Source organism: Mangifera indica, chromosome 12 (genome assembly GCF_011075055.1).
Source record: "Mangifera indica cultivar Alphonso chromosome 12, CATAS_Mindica_2.1, whole genome shotgun sequence".
NCBI classification, from domain to species: domain Eukaryota; kingdom Viridiplantae; phylum Streptophyta; class Magnoliopsida; order Sapindales; family Anacardiaceae; genus Mangifera; species Mangifera indica.
The window spans coordinates 12,608,185-12,621,633 of NC_058148.1; the positions used below are offsets into that span (position 1 = coordinate 12,608,185).

Genomic DNA, 13,449 nt, shown 5'->3' on the forward strand with positions numbered 1-13,449 from the left:
TTGTTGGAGAGTTGTCATTGAAATTTTAAGGAGAAATAATGATTTTTTTTAACTTTGAGTGAGAAATGAGAGAGAAATTACTAATTTTTAAATCCGTAATGTAATTAAATTTTTAATTTTTTTAAAATATTTTTATTAAATAATTATTTTATTATTTATATTACTTATAAAATTTAACAAATACACGTGTTTAGGTTTTTTAAAATTAAGACAACACTGATACTTTGCCTTAAAATTATTAAAAGTAAATAAAAAAAATCGAAATAGCCACACCCTAACTCATTTTTTAGGGTCGCTCAGCGCAAATCTAGGGACTCATCTCTGAGTTTCTTGACCTCGCCACCATCTCCAGTTTTCTCTCGAATCTTCTTTCAAAATCACCATCTTAGGTTCGTTGTTGTTTTAAATTTTACTTTGATTTATTTTTTCAATTCTCTCTGAGTTATGAATGCAAATGTTGTTTGATTTTTTGCGTTAAGTGGGAATTTAAGGGTTTTTTGGTATGTTTACGTGAGTTGTGAAAAAGTCTCAATTTCTTTAGTTCGTCTGCTATCTTTTATTCCGAGATCTGGGATATTTTTTTTATGGTCTATGGTCTATGTTATTTTTTGCAGTGTTAGTGTTTAAGTTCAATATTGATGGTAATTTGTATTGAATGAAAAAGCTCTACATGCCATGGACTTCATCTTTTGTAAATTACTGCAGGAACTTGGTGGTGTTCTTTCGTGTTATACTGTAATTTTGATTTCTTCTGTTGAGATTTTTTGCTTTTTGTTTATTTTCTTTTTGTCATTTCTTCTGTTTGATACGCTGTCTGTGGACCAAATCATGTTTTTAACTCGAAATGCTTGATAAAAGTATCAATAACTTTAGATTTGTTAAGCAAATCAGAAATGCATCATTTAATTAATTAGAAAGAAATTGCATATCTTTTCTAATGGAAATGGAGTTTCCAATTGCTTAAAAAAATTTTTGATATGTTTTCTGATGTATCTATTTGCTTTTTGCTTAGTAGAGATGAGAATTAAGTTTTGAATTTTGTGTCCTGGTGTTATTAATGAAAAGTTGTTACTTATACTATTAGTAGAGTTATCACTTGCGGGGTACCTGGGCCTGAGCTAAAAATATAGTTCTTGTTGACACTAACTGTCACCTAGAAAAGTTTTGATTATGTATGTTTGAAAGATTTTTTTATACATATATATATATATATATATATATATATATATATATATATATATATATTCTCTTTCTGTTTATTTCCTATTCAAAATGAGGTATACAGTATGCAATGTTGTGTTTTATTGGATTCTCACTTCCCTTAATGAATTTTTGAGGATTCTTGTGCTATGCAGTTGGTGAAGTTACATTAGTTTGTAAAGATATTTCTGTCAAGTATGTTTATAACTAAAAATCGGTTGAAGTGAGAATGTACATTGTGGTAACCATAAAGAGATAACACTGAACAGTGAATGACGTTGGGAAAAATGAAAGTAAGTGTTGGTGTCATTGCGTATTACCAATTGGTGCAAGTTTGTCAGGTGGGCATGCTTCTACCTTTTCTTCACTTTCAATGTTATTATAAGTGTGCTTTGCTTGCATTTAGTATGGTTTTTGGAACAGCCAAAAGAGCTGTGTTTTCCCAGAGCATGTGAAATAAATTGGATATGGTTTTGGTTTAATGGTACAGTTAGTAGTTTGTTCTGCACTGTCTAGAAATTCAGCATGGTGTTATCTTTTATAATTCCTGATTGATGAACAGTAACTAGTTTGATGGTATCATTCTGCATTGGTTATAATTGTGCCTTTCAATTTGTTATTACAGGATAAATATTTCCATCATTTGCTTATAGTTTAGTGATGAATTTGGATTTTGACTGTGCATTGGTAATGGTTTATGTGGAGTTGGGTTTTGTTGGTGATCATTTTAACCATGTGCATGGGTTTTCTCATGCAGATTTTCTTTTGTAAGGGCATATTTAAGAGCTCTCATTTGTTAATCTCTGTTTTGTGCTTATGTGTATTTTCTTGTATCGTGGTCGGCTTTAGTTTTTGATGGGCAGTGGTAGAATAAAGAGAAGAGTCAGTGGTTACAAGTTGATTTTATGTTGATATATTTTATTATTAATGTAGTTATTAATATTTTGTTTGAGCAAATATAAATAAAGAAAAGTAATGCTTGTCTTTTATTCTTTTTAGAAGTTAAAAAAGAATTGATACTCTATTTTGATGAATTGTAATAATCCATTTCTGGCAGTTATTTGATTGAACGACTACTAGATGGAACAAGGAGCAGAGAAATCCTTAATTGAAGTGGAGAGGTGTGGTGTATCTGAGATGGGTGGTTCAGATACTGTAAGTCGAGTGAGGAGGCTACTTTTTCGGCGAATGTTGGTAGGAATTAAAGATGGGCGCTTTTTCTTGGGCACCTTCCACTGCATGGACAAGCAAGGGAATATTATTCTCCAAGATACAGTAGAGTATCGTAGCACCAGGCACTCCTCTCCTTCTCCAATGGAACAACGGTGCCTTGGTCTCATTCTCATACCTTCATCATGTAGAACCTCGTGTCATATAGATTGCTCCATTGATGAGAAATTGTCTCTGCTAAAAGTTAACTAATAATAGTCTTATGAAAAGAATCGCACTTTAAACAAAATCTGCTTTGGTGCAAGGAATGAGGAAATATCATCTATGATAGAAACTCTTGCTTTGATGGCTGTGAGAATCAAGATTCTTTTTTCATGCTCATTCGGTAGTTATTTCAGTATTTTCGGTTCTATCATGTGTTTGTTCTATAATAATATCATTCGTTTCATGATGGAAAAAGACGGAAAGCATGAAGATGGATCGAGTCTCATTTCAAGCAATTGCTTTTCAGATATTCTGCTACAGGTATGCTTTTCAGATAAATCAAATAATACAAGACCGAAAGGCATTTGTTACCCATAAAAGAAAGCATGATTAAAACCTGTCGCTGTAGGGTGTTCCATACACAATAAGGTACGGAACGGTTCGAACCACAGTGTCTATTGGAATAGCAAAGTTCACACCAGAGGATACTCCTGTTCCTGTAAAATGAGCCGCACCTCTTTAGATTGAGGATTTCAGGGCCGGCCAATAACAACATAAACAGCCTCAACCATTATCACTAGCGTCTCTTTACCTTTGCGGGTGAAAGTTGCTGTGTTAACACCAATAACATGCCCATATGAATCAATCAGTGGCCCCCCTGAATTCCCTGTACAAATTTATTATTTGCAATTGCAAGGAAAAGATGAAAAGATGAGAAACAAATATAAAGAAATACATAACACTTTTAAGTGGTCTATAAAAAACCTGATGCATGTAGAAATGAAAGATTTATAACTCACCTGCATTAATAGAAGCATCTGTTTGAATGACTCCTCTAATGGCTCCTCCGTTTGGTGAGGGTATCTCTCTTCCTAGTCCACTGACCACCTGCAACATTCAAATTCATTCTTAGAAGGTCATTGTATCTGCTACTATTAGTTACCTACTTCATTTTAGTGTATGATCAAGAGACTAATGATAAATCACATGACATTGATGCTATTAAGGCTACCCCTGTTGTGAGTGTGTCTTCAAATCCGTAAGGATTTCCGATAGCAAAGCAGCTCTGACCTACACGTAAATCACGAGATGTACCGAGAACAACAGGCTTTAATTCATATCCTTCAACATTAACCTGCAAAGTATAATAATAGACCATTGCCAAGGTAAAAAAATTCAAGCTTACATAGAAGTTAACTGATGCAATATACCAATAGGCAATAGTAAAATGGTTGGCCATGACAAAGTGAAAGAAAAATGCCTTCTTGAATCTTATATAGATTCTGAATCTCTTTATATAAAGAAGACATGGGCAGCCATGGTAAAAAGTTCATATAAAAAGGTGAAGACGACCAATTTATTAAGATCTTCAATGTCAAAGTACCATTTACTATGCAGATTGAATTTTTCCTAGTTCTAATCCAGAAATTCATATAAAAGTGAAGACATTATCCCAAGAAACTTCAGTTAAACATCATATAAATGGAACTGCGATCAGTGCCATAAGAGAAAAAAAAAGTGACAGAGCAAATTGTTCCATGCACTTAGATCTAAAATAATGGAAAAGATGAAGGGTTGTGCAGATACCTTGAGAACAGCTAAATCATAAGCTGGATCAGAACCAATAATCTTTCCTTCCCTGATAAGTCTATTGCCTTTAGCATCAACAAGTAGAACCTGTACACAATAGAACCAAGAAAATATCACTATTCAGCCAAATTGACAAAGGGAAAAAAGATTACAAGAAAGAACAAGGACAAAACCTTACAACGCTGTAATCCAGTGTTATCAGTGGCTAACTTAGCTACAACATGGTAATTAGTAACCTGTCATACACAATAAACAAAGCTTGAATAAATACAAAACATTAATATTGAATAGCATTCTGATTACTAAAGCAAAACAAGCGATGAAAAAAATATAGCGTACAATGTGACCAAATTTATCCCAGATGAAACCGGACCCTGTGCCTTCAACCTTAGCAGTTTCATCGACAGGCATGACTTGAGCAGAAGAATTCTTTGGGGTTTTAGCCAATTCAAAGTCTTGAATGAAAACGACCGATGGAGAAGCTCCCTACAAGCAACCAGAGAGTGAGTAAAGCATGAAATAAGTGGGTGAATTAAAACTTCGAAAAGGCATTGGGACCTGGAAGAGATCGACTATTCTATTTTCTTGCTGCTCAAGCTCATCCTGAGGCTGTGGTTGCAGGGCAATAGCAGACAAAAATGAAGGTGAAGATGAGAAAGGAGCCGCCAAAAAACTGGTACCAAAGAGTAGAGCTCTTCTTGTAAAAATAAGGCTTTCATTTTTTGTAATAGTGTCTGATGTTATAAGTGGAGAAAGACATGGAAGTGTTTGCAGACTAGCCACTGTCATTCCCATTTCTCATTAACATAAAGAGATAACATGGCTACCTTCTAAACCAATCAAACCCAGATATTTAATAGAATTCAATCGAAATGTAAGGATATTTTTCCCTTTCTACCCAAAATCATCAACAACCGATTTTACTGGTTGCTGCCTAATAAAAAAGTGAAATATAATCACGAAAATTGTGATTTTCCGTTTCCCACACTAGATTTTGTCTTAAAATCTTTTCTACCCGCTAAATATATAAATCACACTTTTCACCCCATTGTTCACTCTATTAACGAAAAATGAACTCTTAGACAATGTAAAGATTATCATTACCATATTATCTTCTTATTAAAGTCTCCCTCCTGTTTCTTCTACTTTTTTGTCATTTATTTCACTTTCTTCTCCTCCTATTTTCTTTTTCCCCCTTTTTTTCCTTTTATTTTTGGGTAATAAAAAAATCTCACCTGAATTTGATTACTCTTTTGAGATTGAACCAATCATACCAAATAGGTGAAATATTAAATTCAATAATTGACCTTACAACTATTGAATCTAATAAATCAAGAGTTTTCTTATTCTTTCTCTTTATTCTTATTATTTTCTTTTTCTCCCACCACCTGGGCTATTACACAATTCTATTGTTGATAACCCTTGGAACTTAATTGACCAACAAGAAAACCTTGGTACGAGTTGTTGGTGGTAGATTTGATCGCATACAACCCTTGGGACCAACTCTTTCGACTACCTTCAATCCCCCTTGAAAGGCTAAAAAACCTTGCATTAGCCCTTTGTGGTATGGTATTAGTGCCAAACCAAATTTTGGACATAGATTCAAACTTTGATTGTTGTTTTGAACAAATAATAATTAAATGATCTTGATCTATGTTTATGTTTGTTACCTAGGTTATGTAGATGAAGGTAATGAGTGAGCTCAATAAGTTGTTCAACCAAGATGAGGATTGTAGGGGTTTGTTTGCAAGTTGTCAAACTTGTTAGGAAGAAAATACACTGTAAAAGTTCATTTACAAGTTTTTAAACCAATAAAGGGTTTTTACACTTTAAAACACATAGAAGGCTTACGGGTATCAAGAAAATCGTAATGATACTTTTATCATTTATTGTCAAATTTTCATGAATAAGGTTAAGTTTTAATTGAATTTTTTTTTTTTTTTAATGAGAAACACAAGGAATATAACCATCTTTAAACTCTAGCTTCATGTGCCTCTACTTTGAATGTGACCATATCTTATTATAAAATGGATATTGGGTTGTTAAAAAGAATATTAGATAGTGCATGTGTTTCGCATTTCGGGCATTAACCATCTTCTAACTCTAGCTTAAATTTATCTCAAATTAGTCCAAATTAACAATCTCAACTATTTTATGTACATTTTGACCTACAAACTAGCATAACAAGTGAGTTACAAATTTGTATAACAACTATTTTATTTGCATTACTCTAAACACAATTCAAGCTCAGTGCAATAGAGCAAGGGCAAGGTGGTAATCTTGTTAAACATGAGAGTGAAATGAATTTTGTGGGATATTTGATTTGACCAAGAAGAAAAACAAATTAAAAATAGGTAAATTAAATAAATATTTGTTGTCGGATCCTAGGGATGAGGTTAAAAGAAGGCAAAATCTGACGGCTTGTCACTGTCCTCTGACCTGACGCTGTTGCGAAAGCAAGCAAGCAGGAGACTGAAACTGAGAGTCAAACGACGGCGTTTCAGTCGTTCATTGTCGGGTTGTCGGGTTTTCTTCCTTTAGTCATAATAACCACCTCTGTGCAGGCCGCAGATGCTCACGCATGCACTATTTACATACAACAATCCCATGCGATTCTTTCCTCTTTCAGGGTCTCTCTGTATGACTCTCCTTTTCTGTTGGGATTTCTTCCGCCACTGCCCCCTCAACGGGTCCCACTTTGACCGGCGTGACAGACTTTCATCTTCATATATATATATATAAACCCTCCTTCAGCTTCTCATAAAGTTACAAAATGGAGGTAGCAAATACAAGCAAGTCCGCAATGCCAATGTCCAAAATCAACACAGAAGAAAGCACGTACGAGATTGTGAGTGAACTCGCGTCCAGTAACGCGGTGGTGTTGTTCAGTATCAGCGGCTGCTGCATGTGCACGGTGGCGAAACGTCTTCTCTTTGGCCTAGGGGTTGGCCCGACTATTGTGGAGCTGGATCACCACGCAGCCGGGCAAGACATTGAGAGTCTTCTTTTTGAGCTGGCGTCAGACGGCCAGCATAAGCCTGTCCCAGCCGTCTTTGTCGGTGGAAAGTTCCTAGGCGGGATCGAAACTCTCATGGCTTGTCACATCAATGGAACTTTGGTCCCACTTCTCAAAGACGCTGGTGCGCTTTGGCTTTGAAAAAACGATCATCACCATAACCATCCTTTATATTTTTACTTATGCTTGATTTTAAGCTTCTGCTTCTACTCTAATATCTGTAGTTGGTTAAAATTGTACAGAGATTATTCCTACTCTGACATATACTATATCTATATAGTACTATTAGTTGCTTCTTCATGTTGTTATCGTCAGTCTTTAAAAAGTTTATTCAGAAAACAATGGAGCCCCTCTCCATGTTCTTAAATGTACTGTAGTGAATCGGAGAATAGAAATGGTGAGACGTTGAGGCATGAGAAAGTACTTGACTATCTTTCAAGAATAATCATGGGTTAATTATATGGCTAAAGGACTATTTCCCACTCAAGGTATATTTTTTTTGCACATTCCTACCCGTTGATTTTGAAAAACTCATTTATCTATCTATGAGTTATTAAAAAAAAATAGATTCAAGGATAAAATCGTCATTTTATCTGTAATATTAAAAATAAATTAAAATTTAATCCTCTTTTCTCCCCCTAACTCCTAAAAACCAACCATTTCCCCCTAGGCCAAATTTTAAAAAATTGTATTTCCCCCGTAGGGTTTAGTTTTCAATCTCCGACGCCAAATTCGATGCCATTGCCAATGACGAAGCCTTCCCGACACACCACCATGCTCCAACGGCCTCTCTTCTCTCCTTTAGAACACCAATTGGCCCAGATCTGACGTCGTCTTCGCCAGATCTGTTGAAGAGTTTCGTCGTCCTAGACGAAGATGACGACCTCGTCTCCATTTGGGAAGAGGACGTCAAATCTAGGTCGATCGACTTTCCAGAGGAGAGAAGAGAGGTCGTCGGAGCATGGTGGTGCGTCGGGAAGGCTTCGTCGTCGGTGATGGAATCGGATTTGGCGTCGGGGATTGAAAATAAACCCTAAGGGGGGATGCTATTTTTCAAAACTTGACCAAGGGGGAAATAGTTAGTTTTTAGGGGTTGGGGGGGGGGGGAAGAAATAAAATTTTAAAGGGTTAGAGTTCCATTAAATTTAACTGCTCATGAGTGAATATTTGGTATTTTTTAAGTTAAAGGAGGAAAACTTGAGAATGCAACATACCTTAGGTGGGAAATAGTCCTTTGGCCTAATTATATTTCTTAGCTTGCCTGGGTCTCTCAAGAATGCCAACGCTGCGCATCAGAAAAAAAGTTTACAAAATCTCCCTAATTAACTTAATTTACCGTCCCTAGTTGTCATGAAACCTTAATGCTGATTCGGAATTTAGGATGGATAAATTATTGTGTTTTTAAATACAATTATTAAGCTTTAGTCTCTCATGGATATATCGGAATACCCATCAGTCTCAAGTTTGACATAATTATCCCCATATATAGTAATTATTTTTCATTAAACTTGAGGGGTTCTGTGAAAATAAATGATTTTAATACAAGATCCTTTTGACTTTGATCTGATTGAGAGAATATAGATAAAAATAAGTTTGTGATGATAAGGTTACATTGGATTTCTTGCAATCAAAGAGTTTCTCCCATCATGCACAAAATAATGCCAGTTAAGCTTCAGTATATGACAAGTCAAACCGATTCAACGAACAGTGGCACCAGTAATAATATCATCTTCTTAATCTGTGCTTCCATCATTTGCATTTATGCTTCTGTCAAGCCAAAATATGTGTTCTCGGACACAAAAATTTCAAACTTGTCTTCAATCAAAACGTATACAAATGTATGGCAACATCAATAACAAACAAATAAATGAATCAACTTAAAACTATAATTTAATTTACTTCATCTGTGATCAATGGTGGCCTTCAGCTGCAGTTGCAATGGTGAACTCATTGTGTTCCAATTTAAGTCAGATAATTAGATTATAAGATCACTATCTTTTTCTAATATTCATAATCGAATTAATACTAATTATGATCCTTTGAATTAAGCTGAAACATTAATACAAAGGGCACCCAATTTGGAGTTAAAAAACAATTATATAGTTTTGTCAATTCAAAGGGGATGCTTGATGTTCAACCAGGTTTTATAGACTGCTTAGTGAAGGTGATCGGTAATTGCCCTAAAACTGAAATGGTAAGTGAAAGAAAAGATCTGGTCCACCGGTAGCATGCTTCACAGCTATGTTTCTAATAATCATAGTCCAAAACATTGTACATGAAGTATATATACCATACACTGCAACAGTGATATAGACCTTTCCATTCCTAGCTGTTTGCCTTTTAGTATGAAGTGGTCAGAGGTGCTTCCTAATAGAATCTGTAAAACTCTCAATGAGCACATCCATCACCAAGAAAATATGAATTCCAGAATGATGTTAAAATGATTTAGATTCAAGTCTTACAATATGCTCAGCGGGTCTTCTTTCGTCGCTTGGGGGGCTTCGCTGTTTCTTTCCGTAAATCATCAGGAGTTTTTGTATCCACAAATGGCTGCAAGAATTTTATAAAAAACTATAGTAATAAAGAAGTCATTATCATAGTTAAAACAATGAGAACAAACATTGAAAATGAACTGTCACTAAAATTTGTTTCTATTGGCAAAATTGTTCCAGCAAATGAGACGATTAATGAATACAATTCCATTGTCCCAAAAATCTTAATATACAAATATAAGAATAAAAAACAAAAAATCTTCTATCCATTGTCTGAAAAGATTTATGATCAGCAAGAATCACACACCAGGTGCACCATCGCCCAGCCCATTGCAAGGGGGGAGAGAGAGAAGGTTAAGGGGGAAGGCATTTTTTAGTAAAAAATTATCATGAGAATCAATTTCCTAAAATAACCAGGTGACACCAAAGCCTAGAGATTTAAAACTTACACATTACATCAACAGCTTCCTTATGAATATAAATTTTTCGTTACATCTAAAAAATTTAAGTACATCTTCATAATACAGTATACTGTGATCCAACGAAAAAAAGAGAACAAAGTCATGATAGTAAAGAACTACATCGAAAAAACAAGAACAAAATCATAAAAGTATGGAAACAATTGCCAAAACCAACAAATTTATAGGGTAAAGAACATCTATGTCCATAGGTTTTGGCTCTGGTTACATTAAGTCCAATAATTGCCAAAACCAACAAACAAGTCAATGAGTTTGACAGTATCAAGATTTTAAGTCATTTCACAAATATATGATATAAATTTTTTTTTGATAAAGAACAATCATTTTACTGTACAAACTCTCTTTCTTCTCAATTCTCTTTTGCAGAAGTCATTCCAAACACAACGAATTCAAATTGCACCATTCAAACTTAACAAAAAGAATACAACACACAATCCAGATAAATAAAAATATTTCAGAATCAAAAGATTGTATGTTTTTCTCGAGGTCAAATCTCGTATTTCAGAAAAAATACTCTGTGGTTTCTTCTTTTGTCATCTTTGTGGAAACAATTGGGCTTGATGACATTAGAAGTTAAGTTACTTTTCTTATCTGCTTTGTGATTTGCTTTTCATCATGTGGCAAGTTGATGCCAGCTGGAAAAGGGATCACACTCTGCAAGGATCTTAACATTGAATAACTGGCTTCATGAAGGCAGAAACTAATGGCGGTGATTTGAGTTTTGAGGAAGGTGTAGGATATTCAGTTTTTCTGTTTTTGGTTTCTCAATCAATGGATTGGTTTGGATTTAGTTTCTACTGGAGGTGAGTTGATGAAGAGTGATGTTGTCTGTCGAAGATCTATTGATTTTCTTCTTTTCTAGTTTTTTTTTTTTTTCTACTTTTTGAGCTTTCTATCTTGTTCATCATAGAGTGGCAGTCAGTTTGTGGTGGCAGTGGGCTCTCCTAGTTTATAATTTTCAGTCTTTCTGTTCTGTAGGTTACATAATTGATGTATTCCACTTTATATATGCAGATCTTTTATCACATTTTTGTAGGGTGTTTTAGTCATTTCAGTCAACTACTAATGATTTTTTCATTTATTTATGATAGGCACTAGACTAACAGTTTTTTCATTGTCCACAAATTCTCCAACTTTTGTTAGTTCTAGAGATCGTTGAACAAAGTCTGCTGTAACAAAAACTTAAAGACCTCAAAGTAATAACCCCAAATTTACCAAAAAATCATTAAGCAAATGTGGAGATCTATTCTTTGATTTTTCTTTCAAAAGAACTTTTAAATCATTTCAGACGCCCAGAACTATTATCCTTCTGTTCAATAGAAATTTCAAATTGAACTCAGAATAGGAATTTCCATACATCAGCGTCACCTTTTTCACTTCAAGCTACAGTTCAGCTAATAGAAATTGTTATACACAAACTTGAAACTCAAACACCTTTATCCTAAAAATTAAGTATTTTGTTAATATTTCTATATTACTATAACACCACTAAGTCTGTTCAAGGCTTGGCAGTAATTTAATAGTTGGACACAACTTTGCTTCTAGGATTTCATGGTAATCGTAATGTAATCATTAAACTGAACTAATGTTGCAAAGGACAATCAACCTTTTAGAACTATTCCTTAGCCATTTACCCAAGCCATCCTATGAGTCTTTTACTGTCACTCCCTGTGGTATCAGATTTGCAAATCATATTTCAAGCCTCACATTTTTAAGGACTTGATAACCAGCAAAAAGAAAGAGCTTTCTCTCGCATGAATCATATTGCAATATTACTTAATGAATTGATCTACCTATAAAATAAATAGCTATATCAACCACTTGAAAAATCAGACAATGCATACAAAAAGTGCGCAGAAGGTGTCAATCTAACCTCTTCCCATCTTTTCTGAAGTTCCAAAAGTTGTTGACAGTAAGCAAGGCACTCAGCGTGGTATAAGGCAGCCAATTCTTTAATCAAAGCTTTCCTTTTGATGATACCAATCACTTCAACCACAGAAAACACACTTATAAGATAAATAAATCAGTAACACATACCCACCTTATTGCGATTTCATTATCTTTCAGTAATCTATGCTCATCATCACAATATTCTTAAAAATTAACGATTGATAAGCCAATTTTACAATTTTATTGAAAGCCAAAATTTTCATAGAGTAACTAAAAAGAATCACATAAAATTCAAATATATATTGATATTGGGTTGACGAGGCTGCCAACGTTCTTCACACAGACAATTGCGTGTAAGAGATTGAATAAAATAAAAATGCATCTCAAGAAATAAACACAAAACAGAACGGCAAGAAACTTAGTTAGGGTAAAGAAAGCATTGAGTACAAAACCTAATAATAGTCAGTTAATAGAAAGAGAGAGAATGAATTACTTCGACTGGGATCAAATGGAGGAGGAGGAGGAGGAACAGGAGGGGGAGGAGGGGCGGGTGATGCTTCTTTTTCTTCTTCTTTGCCCATGCTCAACTCCTGTCTCACCGAAACCGCAATTCAGCTTAATCCTGCGCTTCGGCTTATTTCGGTGAAGCTATAATACACTTAATTTCTATGGGCTAAGGCCGAAAGACTTGTTCCCACCTGAGGTACAGTGAAATGTCAAATTTTTTATTTTCAAATTTTTTAAAATTTAAATACCCATTAATATTCAAATTTTTGTTAAAAATTAATTAGAGATAAAATTATTATTTATTAAAAAATATTTTTAATTAAAATTTTATCATATTTTTCTCTTTAAATTTAAAAATTTTATAATTTCCCCAACGCAAAATTTAAAAACTGATAAATACCTCTTAAGATTTATTTCTTTTCTCTCTAACTATTGACTATCCTCTATTCTATCGTATCTCTCCTTTTGATCACTCTCTCTTTTCTCTCCAGTCATTTTTAATCAAGACAAAGACTGATGAAGATGATTTTGTCTTCGTCTACGATGAAGATACTTTGGTTTTCATCTCGATTGAAAACAACTGGAAAGGGAAGGGAGAGTGACTAGAGGAAGATATAAGGTTAAAGATAACAAATCAGTACTAGAAAGAAGATGAACAAACCCTAGAAGGTATTTGTCATTTTTCAAACTTTATATTAAGAGAAAATTGTAAGTTTTTAAAACTTGAAAAGGAAAATGTGATAAAACTTTAAATTTTTTAATAAATAATGATTTTATCCCTAATAAAAATTTGATTATAGGTGGGTATTTAAATTTTTGAAAATTAAAAAATAAAAATTTGATATTTTATTATACCTTATCTTTCATCCTATCACCAATAGTATAATAAAATTAGTTTCCT

At 34.0% G+C, this 13,449-nt stretch overlaps 4 protein-coding genes across 6 annotated transcripts; 2 read left to right on the forward strand and 2 right to left on the reverse strand.

Moving 5' to 3' along the window:
• The first annotated feature begins 223 nt into the window (after positions 1-223).
• LOC123193164 lies at positions 224-2,751 on the forward strand. Of its 2 annotated transcripts, none has more exons than XR_006497011.1 (2): positions 224-389; positions 2,258-2,751. XR_006497011.1 is itself a non-coding variant. In XM_044605957.1 (2 exons), the coding sequence occupies exon 2, from the start codon at positions 2,281-2,283 to the stop codon at positions 2,620-2,622; it is 342 nt and encodes a 113-aa protein (XP_044461892.1). In that variant the 5' UTR covers positions 1,359-1,541; positions 2,258-2,280; the 3' UTR covers positions 2,623-2,751. The 2 variants fall into 2 exon arrangements, 1 of the variants encoding a protein (XP_044461892.1); XM_044605957.1 differs by lacking the exon at positions 224-389 and adding an exon at positions 1,359-1,541.
• An 82-nt stretch (positions 2,752-2,833) lies between these two features.
• LOC123193163 (protease Do-like 5, chloroplastic) lies at positions 2,834-5,053 on the reverse strand. The gene is made up of 8 exons (XM_044605956.1): positions 4,723-5,053; positions 4,504-4,650; positions 4,338-4,400; positions 4,162-4,251; positions 3,587-3,709; positions 3,375-3,462; positions 3,167-3,241; positions 2,834-3,071 (listed from the first exon to the last, which is right to left on the reverse strand). The coding sequence occupies exons 1-8, from the start codon at positions 4,957-4,959 to the stop codon at positions 2,965-2,967; spliced, it is 930 nt and encodes a 309-aa protein (XP_044461891.1). The 5' UTR covers positions 4,960-5,053; the 3' UTR covers positions 2,834-2,964.
• Positions 5,054-6,937: 1,884 nt separating this feature from the next.
• On the forward strand, positions 6,938-7,321 carry LOC123192076 (glutaredoxin-C9-like). The gene has a single exon (XM_044604542.1). The coding sequence runs from the start codon at positions 6,938-6,940 to the stop codon at positions 7,319-7,321; it is 384 nt and encodes a 127-aa protein (XP_044460477.1).
• A 2,072-nt stretch (positions 7,322-9,393) lies between these two features.
• Positions 9,394-12,719, reverse strand: LOC123193165 (tripartite motif-containing protein 66). 2 transcript variants are annotated; one of them, XM_044605958.1, is made up of 4 exons: positions 12,535-12,719; positions 12,025-12,137; positions 9,643-9,751; positions 9,394-9,557 (listed from the first exon to the last, which is right to left on the reverse strand). In XM_044605958.1, exons 1-3 carry the CDS (start codon positions 12,620-12,622, stop codon positions 9,650-9,652), a joined length of 303 nt encoding a protein of 100 aa, XP_044461893.1. In that variant the 5' UTR covers positions 12,623-12,719; the 3' UTR covers positions 9,394-9,557; positions 9,643-9,649. The 2 variants fall into 2 exon arrangements, with proteins under 2 accessions (XP_044461893.1, XP_044461894.1); XM_044605959.1 differs by having other exon boundaries at positions 9,643-9,730; positions 12,535-12,702.
• Positions 12,720-13,449: the final 730 nt, after the last annotated feature.

Bases quoted from the DNA above. Each gene is read 5' to 3' on its own strand.
- LOC123193165 (XM_044605958.1), bottom strand. From the start codon at position 12,622: ATGGGCAAAGAAGAAGAAAAAGAAGCATCACCCGCCCCTCCTCCCCCT. The intron at 12,138-12,534 runs GTAATTCATTCT...CTGTGGTTGAAG, and splicing joins TCCATTTGATCCCAGTCGAA to TGATTGGTATCATCAAAAGG. The intron at 9,752-12,024 runs GTTAGATTGACA...TTATTACTATAG, and splicing joins TTCAGAAAAGATGGGAAGAG to TTTTTTATAAAATTCTTGCA.
- LOC123193163 (XM_044605956.1), bottom strand. From the start codon at position 4,959: ATGGGAATGACAGTGGCTAGTCTGCAAACACTTCCATGTCTTTCTCCA. The intron at 3,242-3,374 runs GTGAGTTATAAA...AAATTTGTACAG, and splicing joins AGATGCTTCTATTAATGCAG to GGAATTCAGGGGGGCCACTG. The intron at 3,072-3,166 runs GTAAAGAGACGC...CTCATTTTACAG, and splicing joins AGCAACTTTCACCCGCAAAG to GAACAGGAGTATCCTCTGGT.
- LOC123192076 (XM_044604542.1), top strand. From the start codon at position 6,938: ATGGAGGTAGCAAATACAAGCAAGTCCGCAATGCCAATGTCCAAAATC.
- LOC123193164 (XM_044605957.1), top strand. From the start codon at position 2,281: ATGGAACAAGGAGCAGAGAAATCCTTAATTGAAGTGGAGAGGTGTGGT.